The sequence below is a fragment of the Triturus cristatus genome, chromosome 2_1 (assembly GCF_964204655.1).
Source record: "Triturus cristatus chromosome 2_1, aTriCri1.1, whole genome shotgun sequence".
Classification (NCBI taxonomy): Eukaryota; Metazoa; Chordata; class Amphibia; order Caudata; family Salamandridae; genus Triturus; species Triturus cristatus.
The window spans coordinates 760000512-760020248 of record NC_140581.1 but is presented as its reverse complement, the minus strand read 5'-3'; the positions used below and the strand labels follow the sequence as shown (position 1 = coordinate 760020248).

General features: G+C 50.2%; 1 protein-coding gene across 1 annotated transcript in view; it reads right to left on the bottom strand.

Annotated features, from left to right (window-relative positions):
* Positions 1–12943, bottom strand: part of SPMIP10 (sperm microtubule inner protein 10) — a 237212-nt gene extending 224269 nt beyond the window's left edge. The window contains exon 1 of the mRNA XM_085640775.1: positions 12061–12943. Within this exon, the coding sequence (XP_085496901.1) occupies positions 12061–12848 (788 nt within the window). The 5' untranslated portion in view covers positions 12849–12943. The remainder of the gene's footprint in view (positions 1–12060) is intronic.
* Positions 12944–19737: the final 6794 nt, after the last annotated feature.

The window sequence follows — 19737 nt, the reverse complement described above, 5'->3', positions numbered from 1 at the left end:
ATGCTAGTCCCTACTGACCGAGCCCAGCCTAGTGCCCTGTGTGGGATAAAGACCAGAAAATCATCTTAAGGACCTGAACAGCCGGAACAGGCCTTAAAGGAGAAGAACAGCAAGTTCCTGACCTGTTTGGTGGAATCCTCCTGGAGACCCAACGTCGAGAAGCCTGGAGACCTGGAGCCCGAGGTGGAGAAGCGGCGCTGACAGAAGGCAGACGTCGTACCCGGAGCTGCTAGAGGTCGAGTGAGGGCGCCGACGGGGGTCGTGGAGAGACACCGGAGGTCAAGTAGAAGTCACCTGAGGTGAGGCGTCGACGGGGGAGTGAAGTCCGCCCTCCGGAGTCGCCGGAAGCTGAAGTGAAGCGCGCAGGAGGTCGGGAGTGGAGATCGCACTCCGGAGTCGCCTGAGGTCGAGGTGAAGCGCGCAGGAGGTCGGGAGTGGAGATCGCACTCCGGAGTCGCCTGAGGTCGAGGCGAAGCGCGCAGGAGGTCGGGAGTGGAGATCGCACTCCGGAGTCGCCTGAGGTCGAGGCGAAGCGCGCAGGAGGTCGGGAGTGGAGATCGCACTCCGGAGTCGCCGGAACCCGAAGTGGAGCCGACGGAGGTCGGGAGTGGAGGTCGCACTCCGGAGTCGCCCGGAAGCGGGGAGACCGTGACCCCGGAACCCGACATCGAGCCGAGGCCGCCCAGCGTCATCGATCCGGAGCCGCCTCACGGCATCGACCCGGCGTCAGGTAAAGCGGATCGACCCGACAACGAACCGAGGCCGCCCAGCGACATCGAACCGGAACCGGCCGACGGCATCGACACGGCGTCAAGTGGAACCGATCGACTCGTCATCGAACCGGAGCCGCCCATCGACGTCGACCCGGCGCCGAGTGGAGCCGAACACCGAGAAAAGGGCAGTAAGTGGTAGAAAGGGCATCTGAGGCCCTGTGGAGCCCTAAAAGACCATTCTAGGGGCTAGTGGGGTGTTAAGACCATTCTAGGTGCTAGGGGGGGTGAACTGAGACTGGTGCAGGGACCTGTGTGAGGAACTGTGTAGTTGGTGAGCCAGAACCTTAGGTTACCCTCATTTTACCTCAGCTTAGGCCCCAGCCTTGACCACTCTAGGTGGGACATCCTCAGGCCATCCACATAACCACAAGCTGTGATTGGGCCGAATCAACCCATAGAACCTCACAAATGTGACCTGATTTGAAAGTGTACTGATGGCTTATATTTATTGAGAGTATTGTATTCTTTGTATTTATCCTATTTATTGTCTCACAGTATTTATTGTCTCACAGTATGTATTGTCTCACAGTATTTATTCCCTCGCAGTATTTATTTGCCTATGTATTTTATGCACGTCTATTTATTCATTGATTATTTATGATCTGAGCTTATTTATTTGACCTACCCCTTTTTACAGAAGAAGCTTTGTGTACTGTAAGTGTGTCATTATTTATTTAACCTGCAACTAAGAGAAAACAAGATAAACACAGAGATATTTTCATAAATTTTTACGGTGTAGAGTCGTTTTTGGAACGGATGAACGCATGGTTATTGTGAGGGGGTGACGTACGCTTAACACGGTGCCTTCCCTACCGCTCGAGCCAAGCTACCACAGTGTGTGTTGGGAAAAACCGGGTGACTGCTAACCTCGGTTGCCCGGGGTTTTCTAACAGTGAGTGATCAGAGTGCGGTCATGAAGAGTGGGTTGGTGAGAAATGATTGGTTTGATCTGGCTGATTTTAATTTCTTTTGAGGGTGGTGTTGGTACTTTACGCAATGGAAGTTCAAGCAGTATTGGTGCTTGACAGAGGAGATAATGATTGCAGGGTTTACAATTCTTTCCTTGAAAGGGCAGGTGTGTGTAACAAGACTTATGGTGATGGGGGTGGTATGCATAGGAGTAGTGGTAGAGTTAGAACTGCTCCAGTTTGATCTAGTGATTATGTGTATTATTGAGTCCCTATAACTTTGTTTTGTTTTATTTAAAAAAGGGGGATGTGTAGTATGGGTGTATTATCGTTAATCTTTGGTTCAGGCATGTGTCTTTAATGTTGTCATGGATATAGTAGAATAGAATCATGTCATGTTGTTGGGGTATTCTGGAATGTGGGGTTTGTGACTCATTGACTGGCATGCTGCTGTGGCAAAGCGGTCGTGGATCCTATCTTTGGAATAAATCTTACTTTTGGACTTTTCACACCATGGAACCATTCCACATGCGCGAAACCGAATTATCTGGATTTATGCAGGAATACATCATAAAATTTTTTACCTGGTCCTAATTTTAATAGTTACCAATCCTCTGCACACACACAAAAATGCCCTACTCCTCTTCCCTTTTTTCATTCTAAAGTAAACAGACCAATAGCATTACAACAGTCAGCATTACCAATAATATGATGGGGAGGGAAAATATTAGGGCCCAGATTTACTAAACTTTGACACAATATAATGCAGCAAGGGAAGTTGCTGCCCTGCATTGCGTCAGAGGGAGCGAGCAGAAATGCACCATATCTGCCTAAGATATGACGCAGTTTTGCTCTCTCATAGTGCTGGTGCAATTCTGGATGCCTATCACCAGCGCTGGCACCCCTGCACCACGACGCAAGGGTGTTTACGTTGTGGTCAGAATAGTTTTTGTTCTTAAAGGCATATTCCTCCTTGTATGTGTGCTGCCGAAAACATAGAAGCAAAGAGGAAGCAACAAGGAGCTATCTCCCCTTGCTAGGTCAGCCTCGGGTAGGCACACCATTTTGGCACAAACCCATATTTATTGATGTTAGTAAATATGGATTTGCATAGCATCGAGTAATTTTTTTACAAAATCCCACAAATAGGGCTTTGTGTGGCCTTGCAAATCTCAAAATCGATTTTGCATTGGGTTGCACCACAAAAGTGATGCAACCCTAATGCAAAACAGTAGTAAATCTGGGCCTGAGTGCCATTCAGATGTGTTGTTATTGACGAGAGTAATGAACATAGGGTGAAAATAAGGAAAGAATTCAACAGGGCTTGCTATGAAACGGGGCGAGTTTGCCAATAAAATATGCGTGCAGCAAACATACGTATGTTTATTTAAATGGCCTTAAATATGTGTCTGTGAAATAGTAGTACCTCTGGGGGTTCTTCACCACATTTTGCAGGGGGGGGGGGGAGCATTGTTTTGCAGTTTATACCACTTAATACTGGTTGGCCTGAGTAAAGCATGTGAATGAATGAATTGAAATGAAACTATTAGGCACAACAGCTAAAGAAGAGTGTCCAGGAGCTAAGACCTATCCATAACAAGGTATATAACCACCGGAGACAATTAGTTATTTTGAAAAAGGCATGTCTTGCGATGTTTCCAGAAGGAGTTATGATTGTTATTTTCACCAACAGCAAACGACAGTCCTTTCCAGAGAGAGGGTGTCATAAAGGAAAAAGATATGTCACTCTTTCTAGTGTATTTCACCTTTGGTATCTCAACTAAGCAAATTATCTGCTGAGCGGACAGGGGATATCTTTTTTGCATTTTACAGCTAGTATATATCTAAGGGAAGCATAAGGTTCAAACCATTCACCACTCAAATTACTTTCAAGTTTCACCATACTAATTCAACACTAATCCTTATGGGTTCCAGAGTAGCGTGCTACTCACCAAAAAAGCGCTTCACAACCCCATCAGGGGTAGCAAGCGCGATATAAATACAAACCTCTTTCCCTCTTCTATCCCGCCACCTACCCTTCTCTATCCAAATAACTGAATAACACATTCACCACTCAAATTACTTCATATTTCACTATACTAATTTTCAACACTAAGGGATCCATTAGGATGTAGGGCGGATCGCCACCGCCCGCATGGCGGTGGCGATCCACCCTACATCCTTCCCCGCCTGTCACCCATTTCCCCACCGCCATATTAGCATGGCGGGGGGTACCGCGGCAGACGGGAAGACCATCCGCCGCTTTTCCGCCCGGTCGACAAGTCGACCGGGCGGAAAAGGTTTAATATGGTGGCAGTGTCTCTTAGACACCGCCATCCATATCAATATGCAGGCGGAAAGGCATGCGGATTTTCAAGTCGGGGGCCCGTTGTGGTCCCCCAGGATTTTGAGGAGATGAGGGGGCACATGGAGGGCACCTGTGGTACCTCCCTGCATGTGCATGCACAACATGGCAGGCACTGCGCAGTGCCTGCCACGTTGTGCATGCATATGCACAACATGCATTTTTGGCATTGCGGCGGGTGATGCTGAAAGCACTGCCCGCCGCAATGTTAAAAATGCAGGATGGGGGGGCGGAGTCAAGATGGCGACGGAGTAGGACGCTCTCCTCGGTCCCTCCGGCGCCAGACTTGCAAAGCATTGTTTTAGCGGCCTCCTGAGGACTTCTAAGACCTGCCTGCGGTAGCGCTTGGCGTCCTGTGGCTGCGGAGGCAGTTTGAGATCGCCGGCGGATTCGCCCGTGGTGCTGGCTGTCCCGTAGTGTTTGCGGCCTGCGGCGCGGCTGGCGGAGGAGCCGGGACCTCGCCTACGACGTGGGGCTGACGCTGTGGAGCCCGGCTTCCCACCGAGGGCAGAGCTTCATGCCGGCGGAGGCGACGTGGTGCAGTGGGCCAGCGGGCGGAGACTGAGCGGCCAGCCCAGCGGGTGGACACAGCTGTGGGCGCCTGGGGGCACGAATCCCCGCCCGGCAACGGGGGCGAAGCCTGAGGGGGCCACCTGATTAGAGCGCTGCTGCGCCGGAGTTTGATCCGACCGGGCCGACCCGGTGACACAGGGTGCGGGGTGGCGTCCAGCCCCCTATGGGCTCCGGTGTGCAGCGGAAACAGTGATGGTGCTGCGGCCACAGGAGGACATGGCATGAAGGCATCTGTGGTGACCTGGGGCGTGGGAGCTTGGAGTGTGCTCCGCCCGTAGTGGAGCTGGAGGGCCTGTGACCTGCCTGATCGTGTGGACCCGGTAAGCTCGATCTGGGGCCCGCGGTGTGGGCGATCCCCCTGGGGGCTCCTGCTGGCGACCGCTTGGGGAACCATAGCCCCACTACCCTTACGGCTGGCCGGATCTCTCGGGAGGAGGAGTGTGGACTGGGGCCTGAAGAAGCGGGGTCGTTCGAGGAGTCGCCATGTGGCCGGTGTGCAGCCCCTTTGCTGGACCATCTGAACTGCTGGGGGCCGACGTGTGTCAGCCTACCCCCCACGCTTGGCACGAACTGGGGAGTGGACTTGCCCGACGACCGGCTTCCCCCGACTGTAGGGTCACGTAGTGGAGCAGCGCCGGTGGTGGTGACGCGTGGCCTGCCAGTGGGTGGCATCGAGTTACCGTTGAACAGGGCACAATGTCTGGCAAGACTCGAGGGGGCAAACCCGGACGAGACGGTCCGCAGCGGGTTGCCACCCCTTCGACGCCGCCTGGCGCTAGTGCCTCTTCTAAGCCACCTGATGATGATGCGCCTGTCACCAAGGCATTTATGCTGGAACTGTTCAACGCTATCAAAGAGGACATCACCAGCCTTCGCTCCCAGCGGGCCTCTGACCTCTGGGAGGTACGTCGAGATGTGGATGGTATTGGAGAGAGGGTGGCAACCCTGGAAGAGCACAACTTGGGGCTCGCCGGCGACGTCCATCAGCTCCAGCAAGATGTTCTTCGGCTCACGGAGCAGAACTTGGATCTCCAGGCCCATGCAGAGGACCTAGAAAATCGGTCCCGACGGAACAACATCCGCATTTGCTCGGTGCCATGGGATGGAGAGGCTGGGGACCTGCGGGGCTACGTGGAAGGCCTGTTTCTGCAGGTTTTGGGAGAGGACGACGTCCGCGAAGTCCGGATGGACAGGGTGCACCGTGTGGGGTTGCCAAGAGGGACAGGGGATCCTCCCCTGGACATCCTGGTTTGCGTGCACGACTACCAGCTTAAAGAGCGTATACTTCGGAAGGCGAGAGGGACTCCATCACTGCTTTACCGGGACCACCATCCCTAGCTGTTCCAAGATCTGGCGGCGTCGACGCTGCAGAAGCGCCGTGACTTTCGCCCCGTGACGTCTTTCTTGCGAGACCAGAATATCTCCTACTCATGGGGGCACCCGTTTCGGCTGATTTTCCGGTGGCGGAACGGGCTGGTTCAGGTCCGCTCTCTACAGGCTGCCAGGGATCTCCTTGGTTTGGTCGACGGGTCCCCCTCGCTGGGGGATGGGGGCTCGCCGGGGAGGCAGCGTCGGCGCTCCCTCCCTTGGCAACGAGTGGGGCGCCCTGCTGCCCCGGGTCGGCCGGACCCTGAGACCAGCGTGCAGGAGCGAGACGCCGCGGTTGCCTCGGTGGTGAATGTGACGGAAGCTGCCTTGCAGAACTCTTCTTCTGCTGCCTAGCCACCAGGGAGGCCTCAGCTTGATCGGCGCCGGAGGGCCATCCTCCTTTCAGGTACCACTGGGTATTGATGTACTTTGCGAGGAGACACCCTGGACCTGTTCACTGGAGGGGTGAGGGCGGAGGCCCCGCCTCCTGGACTTGGGGGATAACTACAGTGGTCCCGGCTTTGGGGTTGTTGGGTTTATTTGTGTTCCAAGTTATTTTTTTTTTGGAGGGACCCTGGTTGGGGGGGTTCCAGGAGAGGGTGGGGGGGGGTGGGTTGGGTGTGGGGACGGGAGGGTCCAGTGGTGGCGGCCGGGGGTGGCGTGTGCGAGCGGTGTGGGGGGTGTCTGTTGGGGGGGCAAGGAGGGAGGTTCTGGAGTGAATGGCTGTGTACGTCTTAGCTGCAGACGGGGGAGTGGGAGGTGGAATTGGCTGGGGTCCTTGGTCTACTTGCCATGTCAGGAGGTGAGGCGACTACTGGCTGATAGGTCCGATGGGACGCATGACAGCTTAGGAAATGACCTGGAGTCTCCCGATGCTGTGCTTCGAGAGCAATGGTTCCGAGGGGCGCTGCTGGCCCGAATTTGGAGAGGGAGTCTTGGTCGCACTGGAGGATGTGTGCCTGTGCGGAGGAGTGAAGGGGGAGATCTGGCGGAGAAGGGAGAGGGGAACAATGTAGGATGCCTGTTACCTTAGGTACCTGGAATGTGAAGGGGCTGAACTCTCCACAGAAACGCCAGAAGGTCTGGAAATGCATTCTAGATCACCACCTGGATGTCGTGGGACTCCAGGAGACGCACCTGGCCCGGAGAGACGAGTCCCGTCTCAAGCATAGGCACTTCCCTCTTATATACAGGTCTTCAGCGGCGTCGAAGCACAGGGGAGTGGCCCTGATGTTTCGTTCGACCCTTCAGTTTCAACCTCTGGGGGTGCGTGGCGATAAGGAGGGCAGATGGCTCGTTGTTAAGGCAGTGCTCCTCGGCAGGACTTGTACGTTACTTGTGGTGTATGCTCCCAATGCTGGGCAAAACCGGTTCCTCCTGGAACTGTTGCGCTCGGTGGAAGACTTTGTGGAGGGCGGCATCTTTTTAATGGGCGATTTCAATTTGGTCTGGGACAGAGACTTGGACTGTTCTCACCAGCGGAGGGCCGAGGCCGGCCTCTTCTCTGAGGAGACGCGTCGGCGGTTTGAGGAGCTTGGTCTGCTGGACGGGTGGCGCTCTCTACACCCCCTCTCTCGTGATCACACCTTCTTTTCTCACGTGCACAACTCTTACTCCCGCCTTGACCATGTTTTCTATAGCCAGTCCCTCCAGGGGTCTCTGAGGGACGCGAAGATATTTCCCCTCTCCGTCTCTGATCATAGCTTACTGGCGCTGGGCCTTCAGTGGGCTCCGGAGGGGACTGCGCCGCGCAGATGGTATTTTCCGGCGTCACTGGTGCGGGACGAGTCTTCTTGCAACGACCTCCGCAAGGCGATCCGGGAATTCTTTGAGCTCAACCCGGTCCGGGACACATCGATCTTCACTACCTGGGACGCCTTCAAGGCGTCAATCCGGGGTAGCTGCTTGGCCCTCAATGCGGCGCTTAATCGGCTGCGGAGGGTGGAGCGGGAGGCACTGGAGGGGGAGCTCTCAACACTGGAGCAGGCGCATAAAGCCAGCCCGTCCAGGCAGACGTTGCGCTCTCTTACGGCTATCAGGGCCAAGCTTCGGGCCCACTATACCAACAGGGCTGACTTCACCCTTCTGAAGCTTCGTCATCTCTCCTACTCCCAGGGGAATAAGGTGGGGAGGCACTTGGCCCGTCAGCTACGCCACAAGTGGGAGAGGGAGTACATAGGGGGCATAAGGGATGCCGCCGGCTTGCTGCAGCACGACGACGCGACCAAGGCAGAACTCTTCGGGGACTTTTATGCTGCATTGTACTCAGGGGACGCCCTGGACCCCACTACCCAGGAGGCCTATTTGCGCGCTCTCCCGCTCCCTCGAGTGTCTCCCGAATGGAATGACCAGCTCTCCGCCCCTATCACTAGGGAGGAAGTGTTGGGCGCCATTAAGTCTCTGAAGCCCTGCAAGGCGCCTGGCGCGGACGGGTTCACAGCCCTTTTCTACCAGACGTTTGCGGTGGAAATCTGTGGGTTTCTAGTTCGCCTGTTTAATGAAATGGCCCACTCGGGGATGTCCTCCGTCTCCATGGCGGAAGCGGTCATCTCGGTGATTCCCAAACCTGGCAAGGACCCCTCTGTCTGCTCGTCGTTCCGACCGATAGCTCTTCTCAACCTTGATGCTAAACTCTACTCTGCCATTTTGGTGTCGCGCATGCAGGATTTGATGCCGGCATTGATTCATCCTGACCAATCCGGTTTCATTAAGGGGCGGCAGACCCATGACAACATCAGACGGGTGGTCCACCTTATTGAGAAGGCCAACCGGTTTCATATTCCGGCGGTGTTGCTTGGGCTGGATGCCGAGAAGGCGTTTGATCAGGTGGATTGGCAGTTCCTGTTCCGCACTCTTCAGGCCTTTGGCTTCTCGGACAGGTTTGTGACCATGCTTAAAGCTAACTATAGCAGCCCCCGATCTAGAGTCGCGGTAAATGGGTACTTGTCCCCCTTCCTCTCGCACTAGCGGGGTACGCGGCAGGGTTGCCCTCTCTCCCCTCTGCTGTTCGCCCTGAGTATCGAGCCCCTTGCACTGGCGATTCGGGAACATCCGGACGTCCGGGGACTGCCCTTCACGGGGGAGCAACATAAGATTTCTCTGTTCGCGGACGATGTCCTCCTTTCCCTTGCGGATCCGGCGCACTCTCTCCCCCATGTGCAGGCCGCCCTGGCGCGCTTGGAGGAGGTTGCAGGGTCCCGGGTCAATTATAGCAAATCTTACATCCTTAATCTTACGCTCTCGCCGGCGGAGGTGGAGCGGCTTCGTCCGCTCACGCCCCTATCGTGGTCTCACTCCTCTCTGTTATATCTGGGGGTCCGCTTGACCCCCACTGTGGGCAAGCTGTACTCGGCTAATTTCCCCCCGCTCTTCGCATCTATCCAGACTGAGTTGCAGCGCTGGAAGCCGCTCTTTATCTCCTGGCTGGGCAGGATCCACGCGATCAAGACGACACTCCTCCCGAAGCTTTTATACCTCTTCCAGGCCCTTCCTATTGTCTTAGACGGGGACTTTTTTCGCCGCATAAAGACTCTCATGCTTCACATCGTGTGGCAGGGGGGCAGGGCTCGTTTTTCCTTTACCACTCTTCGACGGTCGCGGGCGGAGGGAGGGGTGGGCCTCCCTGACATGCATCTCTACTATCAAGCAGTGCAATTGAGGGTCCTGGTGGAGTGGACCCAACCCCTTTCGGAAAAACACTGGCTCCACATGGATAGGAGTGTGGCGGGTTGCACGATCTGGGACCTGGTGTGGAAGCCTAAGGGGGACAGGCCCAAGAATGCTTATCTTAGCACCCCTACCGGCACCACCCTAAAGGTTTGGGATGCAGTCTCCGGAGACGAGCGATGTACCACTTTTCCATCGTCCTTCACTCCCATACACTTCAATCCGGCCTTTCCGCCTGCGCTGCGGGACAGCTCCTTTGACGCCTGGAGAGAGGGAGGCTGCCTGGCCCTTACACATTTGTTCCACGGGTGTGCCCCGCTGACTTTCCCGAACTGTGGGCGGGACTATGGGATTGCTGAGAAGGAAAGGTTCCATCACGGACAGTTGCTACACTGAGCCCTATCTCCGTCAGTTCGGGAGGCGGCGACTCGACCGCCTACTCCCTTTGAAGCCTTTCTTTCCCGCACCTCGACCATGCGTGGGGCTATCTCCTTCATCTATAGTCACCTCCTGACCACAGCTGTCTCGCCTAGGCCACGGTATATGGGTCAATGGGAGAACCTTGTTGGGCGAGACATCACGAATGAGGAGTGGTCCCATCAATGGCGAGATATGGCCAGACATAATCATTCGATGGAACTGCGGGAGGCACACGCTAAAACTATGATGGATTGGTATCTCCCCCCGCCAAGCTTCATCACATTTTTCCTAACACCTCAGACAGATGTTGGAGGGGCTGTGGTTTGTTGGGGGACTTCCGCCACATCTGGTGGGACTGCCTGGTTATCCGCCCTTATTGGGAAGAGATTCTGTCCCATATTAAAGACATCCTGGGGTATCCTATTGTGGATTCCCTGGAACATGTGTTGTTGGGTCTTAGGGACCCGCTCTTAGAACATCAGACTCGAGCGGACAAAAAAATCTTCTGGCTTTGTATTGGGGTGGCTAAAATCACCTTGGCAGCGGCCTGGAAAAAGAGGGAGGCCCCAGCGATCTCTCTATGGCATGCGAGTCTGTGGAAGTTGCTCAGCATGGAGCGAATGGCGGACATCTTTCTGGGGGATTTCAAAAATTTTGTTTTCCGCTGGGGGCCTTTAGTGCGTTTCCTTTCTCGGGGGCTACCAGCTGCGGTGTGCCCACCGTCGATTCGAGCCCTACACCTGTTTCAAGTGTGATTTGCATTGGAAGCTTGCGGTGGGGTGATTGAGTGCTGCCATCACTGGAGGGTTGGGGAGGGAGTTGGGTGGTTGTTGGAGGGTTGGGGGGAGTTTTCCCGGTTTCATTTTTTCGCTTTGGAAAGATAATTGTGTCAGTCCTAAACGATGAGTGGGGGGGGCCTGAGATGATGGGCCGGGCTGGTCCGGCCCTGGAGACTTGCCTATTGGTGTACACTCTAGAAGGGCGGACTTCGCACACTTGTATTGCATCCGTACTGGCGGCCTAGACTTGGTCCCTTTTCACCATCTTTAGAGTTGATGCCCTGCTGGGCCGGACAACAGGACTTTTCCTAGTCATAGCGGCCCCCCTCACCTTGTGCATCTCCCCTGCTTGGGAATTGTGGCGGGTTTGCCGCGTGTCTTTCCTTGGTTGTTGACCTTATTCAAATAAAAACAACTTTGAAAAAAAAAAACAAATGCAGGATGTCACCCCCACAGGACTACCGCACTTATGGCAGGCGGTCCCTTTTTACATCAGGATGGCGGGCAGACTTTGTCCGCACGCCATCTTAATGATCGCCTAATTCTTTATGGGTTCCGGAGTAGCGTGCTACTCGCCAGAAAAGCGCTTCAGCACCCATCAGGGGTAACAGGTGCTATATGAATGCAAACCTTTCTTCCACTTTTATCCCTCGGCTAGCCTTCTCACTCCAAATAACTGACTAAGATCCACCACTCAAGTTACTTTCATATTTCACCATACTAATTCACCACTAATCCTTTATGGGTTTCCGAAGGAGCGTGCTACTCGCCCATAAAAAAGGAAAGCGCTTCAACACCCTTTCAGGGGTAACAAGCGCTATATAAATACAAACCTTTCTTCCCCTTCTATCCCTTGGCTATCCTTCTCACTCCAAATAACTGACTAACCCATCTACCACTTAAAATTACTTGCATGTTTCACTATACTAATTCAACACTAATCCTCTATGGGTCCCGGAATAACGTGCTACTCGCCGAAAAAGCGCTTTGACGCCTCGTCAGGGGTAGTAAGCACTATGTAAATGCAATTACAATACAATACAATACAATAATCCAAAAAGCGAATGAAAAAAAGGGACTGGTCATACGTGGCCATTTTAATTGGACTTGTATCCTGTCACTCCTTTTCTTTGAACCCTGAGGAGGGGGTTTTCTATGACTTACTTCTGAGTCGCACCCTAGGTCGGGGATTCTTCCCTCCCACTTACCCTTTCCAGTCGGTGTTGGTTCCTATGGACACCATGGCGGCGGCGCACGGTGGTACTGGGATGCACTTGCCCCCTCTTGGGCCTGAGTGTGGCGGAGTGCCCTTGCGCACTACGCACGTTGGATCCTCTCTGCGCACACTACCCATTGGATCCTCCCTGCGCATTTCACATATTGCTCCCACTTTCTGCACTCCACGCATCGAATGCTTCTCGTGCACTTTACACGTTGGACCATTCTGGCAGACTTTACTTGTTGGTTCCTCCTTGTTCACTTCACATATTGGACCCTTCATGCTCATGTCACTGGTTGGACCCATTTTGCCTACTTTATAAGTTGGACCCTCCTTGTGCTCTTCAGACGTTGGACCTTCCTTGTGCACTTCACGAGACTGACCTTCTTTGGGAATGTCTCCTGTTGAACTCTCCTTGTTTGCCTCAAACCTTACACCTTTGTGAGACACATTGCTCGTTGGACCTTCTTGGTGCACAGAGGACGTCTGGCCTTCCTTGAATACTTCGCAGGTTTGACTTTCTTTGCGCACATTGTGCACCGAATCCGCCTTTTGCACTTTGCACACTGGGCCCTCATTGAGCAATTTACGTGTTGGATCCTCCTCACGCACTTCACACGTTGGGCCCTCCTTGAGCACCAAGCTTGTTTGACCTTTTTTGCGCTCAGGGCATGTCAGACCTTCCTTGCGCCCTTTACTGTTTGAACCCTCGATGGACACCTCGCATGTTGGACCTTCTTCCTTAAGCACACCGGACGTCGGACCCACCTCGCACATACCGCAAGTTTAAGTCAGATTCACCCCATCATCAACAGTGTGGGCTGGCCTGCAGCGCTGCTGTCTCTATGGAGACGAGAACACAGCAACTGAATCTGTAGACCGAACGGTGTGGGCGGGGCGCTTCTGAGAGGCTCGAGACAAGTACACGTCTGTTTATGACTCGCACGTGAGGCGATGGCGGACCATTGTGGCGTTCGTTGTCACCGGCCACGGCGCGCACCCGTCCAGAATTGAGCAGGCAGGTGTAAAACTGAATCCGATATTGTGTATTATAGACGGGGCTGAATGGATTATGGTATTAGTCGATTTACCAAAAAAGTGAGCTTTTCACACTCGTCTTAATCTGTTTCATTTTTATTTTACAAAGATAGGGGAATTATATTGTTAGAAGAATAGGTTTTAATCCAAGCACGTTTAACTTTATAGTACATTACAGGCATAAGAGGAATAAGCATTGATTGACATATGGATTGTATTTAAAATCGATTATTATTTATGGCAATTAAGATAGTGGCTGTAGGAAGCTGGCTCTCTATATAGTGTACTAAAACGAAGTACACTGTGCAGAGAGTCCAGTGGGTCCCCGATTGGTTTACAGAGGCTAAAGTAGATCATACTAACACTGTCTTTTGTGGTGGTGTGGACGAACAGTTAGGCTTATCAGAGGGTAGTGCTAAGCAGTTGCAGAGGCAATAAATGAGACACACACTCAAAGAACAAATCCGGGACCAAATTAGAAAAGTAACACTTCTTTTTATATATATTTCAAACTCAAGAACTTCATTCAAAGAAAAGTACAGTTTTTGATAGAAATATGTACAGGCAAGTAAAACTTTCAAACCTGTGCGCTTCCACTCACAATTCAATCCTATGGGAGTAAAAGTCCAAGATGCATAAAGGTAGATATAGTTGGTTTCAGGGATTCACCTTCTGGGATCGGAATAGTAGTGGGTCAAGGTACAAAGTACTACCAGCAGTTCTTTAGGAACTGCCTGGGTTCTACCAGGAGCAGGGTGCTGGTGAGGTAGGTAGCTCACGCTACGGAGAAAGGGGGCCACCTCAAAAGAGGCTGCACAGGGGGACTTGTGGGTAAGTCACAGGGCTCCTAAATGGGGGCTCAGGTCGCTAGGGGTTTTGGAGCACGTTGCATAGCCAGTTCATTGGGGCCTGAGCTGGGGGGTTCAGATGCAGAGTAGTTAAGTCAGCTGGGCTGGTGCACAAAAATGCACTGTAGTGTTGGGCTCGCAATGAATCACATGAACATTTATTCTTTGTAGGAATCTTCTCTTTAATATCAAGCCGGAGGACAACAGCACCCGTCCAAGTATGAGTGCCAATGAAGAAAGGCTGACATTCTATTCTCTAACATAAATACTAGGAACATGGAATGCTAACAAAGAGGTTCCATAATTTTATATTCTGCTAAGAAATGACATACCTTAACCAGGAACTACACATCTTTCTCCCTTTAAAAAAAAAATAATATATAACTTACATGTCGTAAATAAGGCAAAAATATGCAAATGGTTCTATACATTAAATATTATATATAAAAACATATTCTTTATATTTTTAATCACACACAAAATTATTGAAATGACTAGGTTTCCTAACAACTCTACCACTGGACGTTTTTAACTCAGCAGAAAAAGAGGAAATCCCCTGATTCAGCTCAGATGGTGTAATTTCAGTCTCTCAATTTTCTCCCCTTAAAGCACAATTTTCCCTTTCATTTACTTTAAAATTCTCACCACCTTTGGAATAACTTACACTAGGTGATGCAAAACGTCCATCATTACTGCACAACCACCAATAGTGAGGAATGGAGTCCTTGACAAAACGCTCTCCGTATTTTTCAGTAAGGGCAAGTCGACTCATATGCCATACTTCTCCATTATCCAAAACAACAGTGTTGTTGTTCACTTTAACAATTATTTTAGGTTCACTAAACCTACTCTCCCCTTTAGGCACATTTTTACCAGATTTCACATGTACCCATTGACCAACATCCAATTTCAATTGTTTAGTGCCATATTTCTTATCATAGTAAAGCTTATTTTTCATCTGAGATAGTTTTATATTGCACTTCACACCCTCCCAATCATTGTGAACTCTTTTAATTCTATCCGTCCATCCAGGATTCTCTTTGGAAAAAGGAATTCTACCTCTCATTATAGAGGAAGGACTACACCCAACTGAGGAATGACAAGTCACTCTGTAAGCCCAAATCATTTTCAGAAGTTCATTTTCCCAAGAAATATTGGCTTTATTGGACAATTGAAGAATCCCTTTGATAGTTCTATAGTCCATAACACTATTCCCACTAGGATTGTAAAGTGCAGTGAACTTTTGTTTAATTCCTGAGGCTCTAAGACACTTACTGGATCATTTAATTGGATTTAAACTGTATACCGTTGTCCATAAGAATGGACGCAGGGAACCCTTCTCTTAGGAACACACTATCCAAAAATGTAATGACCCCTTTGGAATTTACAATCTCTACTATGTCTAATTCGAACCATCTAGAAAACATGTCAGCTAGGACAATAATATACTTGATGGAACCATCTTGTCAGTTGATGGGTCCCATGAAATCCAAAGCTACTTCCTCCCAAGGTATACTAGGACAATGCAAAGAGCACGAAGGAGGATTTAGAGTTTTCTGGGACTTATCAGCAACTTCGCAATTGGCACACTCTTTCTTAAATATTTCCACACTTATATCTGCTCCAGGCCACCAATATAACGCTTTGAGTCTTTGGTGCGAGTGATACCTGAATGTCCTTCATGACAAATTCTGATAATCCTTTTCTTTAAAGAAGTAGGCGGTTCAACTTTTTCAGCTCTCATTAAAAATTGATCATTCACTCACAATTCATCCCTAACCTCCCAAAATCCTCTTAATTCATCAGTTAACTGTTTTTTTTCAACTCCGTACCAGCCATTACCTACTTTGGATTTGATATCCAACAGAATAGCTTCCTCCATTTCAGAATTTATCCATTCCTTTTGTTCAATACTTCCCTGCAAGACATCATTGTGTGAAACACTGGCAACAGAATACCCATTCCAACGATTATTATCTATTTCAGTTAATGGTAATGCCATTCTACTTTAAAAATCTGCTGTTATGTTTTTACACCATGAACGTACTGAACATTATACCTAAAATCTTGCAACTGCATAGAACATCTGGCAATTCTGGTGGTAGCTCTAGACAATCCTTCTGTGGTAAGCAATTTAGTTAATGGTTTATGGTCACACCTTAAGATAAATTGCCTACCCCATAGAAATTTCCTAAAATGTTCTAGTGCCCATAAACACGCCAGCGTCTCTCTTTCAATTACAGAATACTTCTCCTCTGTAGGAGTTAAAGATCTAGATGCAAACGTAATGACAACTTCTATCCTGTATTCATTAATTTGAGATAGGACACCGCCTAAACCTTTGCTGCTAGCGTCAGTGGTCACGAAAGTGCTAGCTAAGAGATCAAACCCTTGAAGATTAGGAGCCTTGCTGATAGCTTCCTTAATGATTTGGAAGCTTGTTGACATCCCATAGAACACACAAAATTCACTTTGTTTTTTTAGCAAGATTCTCATAGGATACGTTTTTTCTGAGACATTTTCTACAAACTTAGAGTAGAACTCTGCTAAGCCCAAGAACGATCGCAAAACATCCTTGGATATAGGAGAGGGCGCATTGATAATTGCATTAACCAGTTTTTCTTTGGGTTTAATGCCCTTGTTACTTACTTCATGACCTAAGTAAACCACACTCCATTCAGCAAATTTGCATTTTGAAATTTCTGCAGTTAAACCTTTAAGGGATAAAACTCATAATACCTCCTTTAAGCTATCATCATGTTCTTGTTTGTCACGGCCCCTGATGGGAATATCATCTTGAAAAAACACAATCCCCGGCTTTTCACCAAACAATTGTGTCATTAATCTCTGGAAACCAGCAGTCGCGGACGCTAATCCAAATGGAATTCTAATGGAATTGATAGCATCCAAATAGAGTACAAAAAAATAAAATTACGCTCCTACACGATGGATGTAAAACAATTTGGTGATACGCCAAGAAAAGATCAGTGGTAGAAAACAATTTGGCCCCTCTGGCTAGAGAAAGCATTTCGTCATTCCTCGGTGAAGAAAATTGATCCACAATGATATTGTCATTTAAACTTCTAAGATCAACACACAGACAAATTTTCCATTGGAACGTTTGGCTACGACCAGTGGAGAAATCCATTCAGATGCCTCTATGGGCTCAATAACACCTGCATCCTGCAACTTTTTAAGTTCCAATTTGACTTCATCTCTAACTATCATAGGAATAGTGCGAACTTTGTGTATTTTGGGAACAGCAGAAGGTTTAACTCTGATGTGGTGAGTGAAACCTTTAAGATTACCAATTTTACCATTGAATACGTACAGAAATTCATTCAACACCCATTTTTTTGTGTTTTCGCTGTCACACGCTACTAACAGTAGCGGCTCCTGGAGGGAGTGCTGCGGGGCGGTGGGCGGGGTGGGGGGCGGTAGTGGCAGGGTGGGGAGTAGTAAACTCTGGCTTACGGCAGAAAGGAGGTAAGTACATATATAAATAAATAAAACAAATTTCATTGCGCTCTGAAACGCCAAATGGCGATGCAGAGCACGCAATGAAATTCGTTTTGTTTATTTATTTATTTACATACTCCAGTCGGCAGTGAGCAGTGAGCCGGAGATCCACAGCCGCAAAGTTCGAGGAAGTCCTGATAATGAAAATATTTTTTTTTTTAAATGTCGGCAGGTAAAGGTGACATAGTGTGACCGAAGTCTAGAATCCCAGCATGCACTGTGAGAGAACTTGATGTGAAGCGTCAAGTAGTATCCGAACGAACTTGCAACAAAGATCTGGTGAGTATGATGCCAATGAAAGAATGAGCATTGTATGAATGCCTGGGATTTATTTTTTTGAAAATATACAGCAACTGTAGTTTCAATGCACGGGCAATGCAGGTTAGCGTAAGCAATGAAATAAAGAAAACTGTACAAGGTAGTATGAAGGCTCAATCAACAGTAAAAGGGCACAATCCACCAAAGTATCTTCTCGATCGTCACGTCACACATAATGTGAAGTAAACAACATTTCCACAGATTGAATACATCCGTTTGAAGAAATAACAAAGTAGATGACACCAGAAATAGTCCATGGATCCGGATCCGGGGCTGATTAGTAGCATCCCAGTTGTCACCAAATTTCTTTAGTGTTGGGCTCGCAATGAATCACACAAACATTTAATCTTTGTAGGAATCTTCTCTTTAATATCAACCCGGAGGACAACAGCATCAGTCAAGTACTGTAACGCCCTGAACGTCTCAGGATCGTTTAACAGACACGACAATGAGGACGCAACCACTAGTGAAGGGTTAGTTGTTTTAATGAAGGCAAATATAATACAAAGAATAAACAAAAGTTATAGTCACTGGAATCCTCCAGGCTAAGTACGTTACCAGCCCACAGCACGGATGGTCCTAACCGTCCTCTGCATATACGCCGGTCCCGGCGTATGCCAACAGAGGGCAGAAATGAAATGGCCGACAATGCCAATCGGTAGGCTGTGAGGGGCACGAAGAGTGTTGGGGAGAATCGAGGAGTCAGGGAAACACCCAGCCGGGGTCTCTACCTGAAGGGAGCAGCCGCTCAACCTCTTCCTCAGACTGCACCGGGACGCGGAGTCACCTCCTGGTGATGCGTCACCGATACCCCAATCACAAGCAAGAAGACTGAACCGAGAGCAGCCGCTCGATCGATCCTGTGGACTTCCGAGTCTGTAACGCGGCAAACACCTCCTGGTGTGCATTACAGCTGGCAGTCCCTGTGTCTCTGGTCGGGCTGGGAGTTACGACTCCAACCAGCAAAAGCGCCACTGCGCTTGGACTCAGCCGAGTCAAAAAGCGAAGCTCAATGGTTGACCGGTAGAGCTTCCGGGTCCTTCACAGGTGACGATGGGGCAAGACACGGCCCAGGGAGTAACGACTCGACCTACCTCCGTTCTTGCCTTACTGGAGCACCACTCCGGAACACTGCTCTTCACGAAGCAGGTACGTCGGTGTGAACACAATATCCGACAGCGTTGTACCTCCCGGTTCCTCCCTTTATAGGGCGTGTTTTCCTTGAGTTATGTAACAGCTCTCCTGTTTACACAAGGGCGTGTTTCCTTGAGTTATGTAACAGCTCTCCTGTTTACATAAGGGCGTGTTTCCCTTGAGTTATGTAACAGCTCTCCTGTTTACATAAGGGCGTGTTTTCCTTGAGTTATGTAACAGCTCTCCTGTTTACATAAGGGCGTGTTTCCCTTGAGTTATGTAACAGCTCTCCTGTTTACATAAGGGCGTGTTTTCCTTGAGTTATGCAACAGCTCTCCTGTTTACATAACCTCTCAACCGCTAAGCATCCTGGGAGATGATGTCCGTTTTCGCTGGTTACCGTTTTCCTCCCCTCGTATGACAGGAATTCTTGACAGTACATCCTCCCTCTCAGCGGCTCCCCACGGGTCCAGCGCTGGCAGGAAAACGCCGATGGAACAAGGAGACCAAGCGCGGAGCATGAACCCCTTCAGCCGGTTCCCATGAATGCTCCTCCGGGCCATAGCCTTTCCACGCAACCAGGTACCACAGCTTCCCCCTGCACCATTTGGACGCCCGTATGCCCGACACTTCATACTCCACCTCCGACTCCACGCATACCGGCCGAGGTGTCCCAGAGGGCTTGGAGGGTGCTGGTTTGAGCAATGATACATGAAAGACAGGGTGTATCCGCAATGACTGGGGCAAGCACACCTTCACGTTCACGGGACCCATACACTTGGTAATTCGATAGGGGCCCATGTACTTGG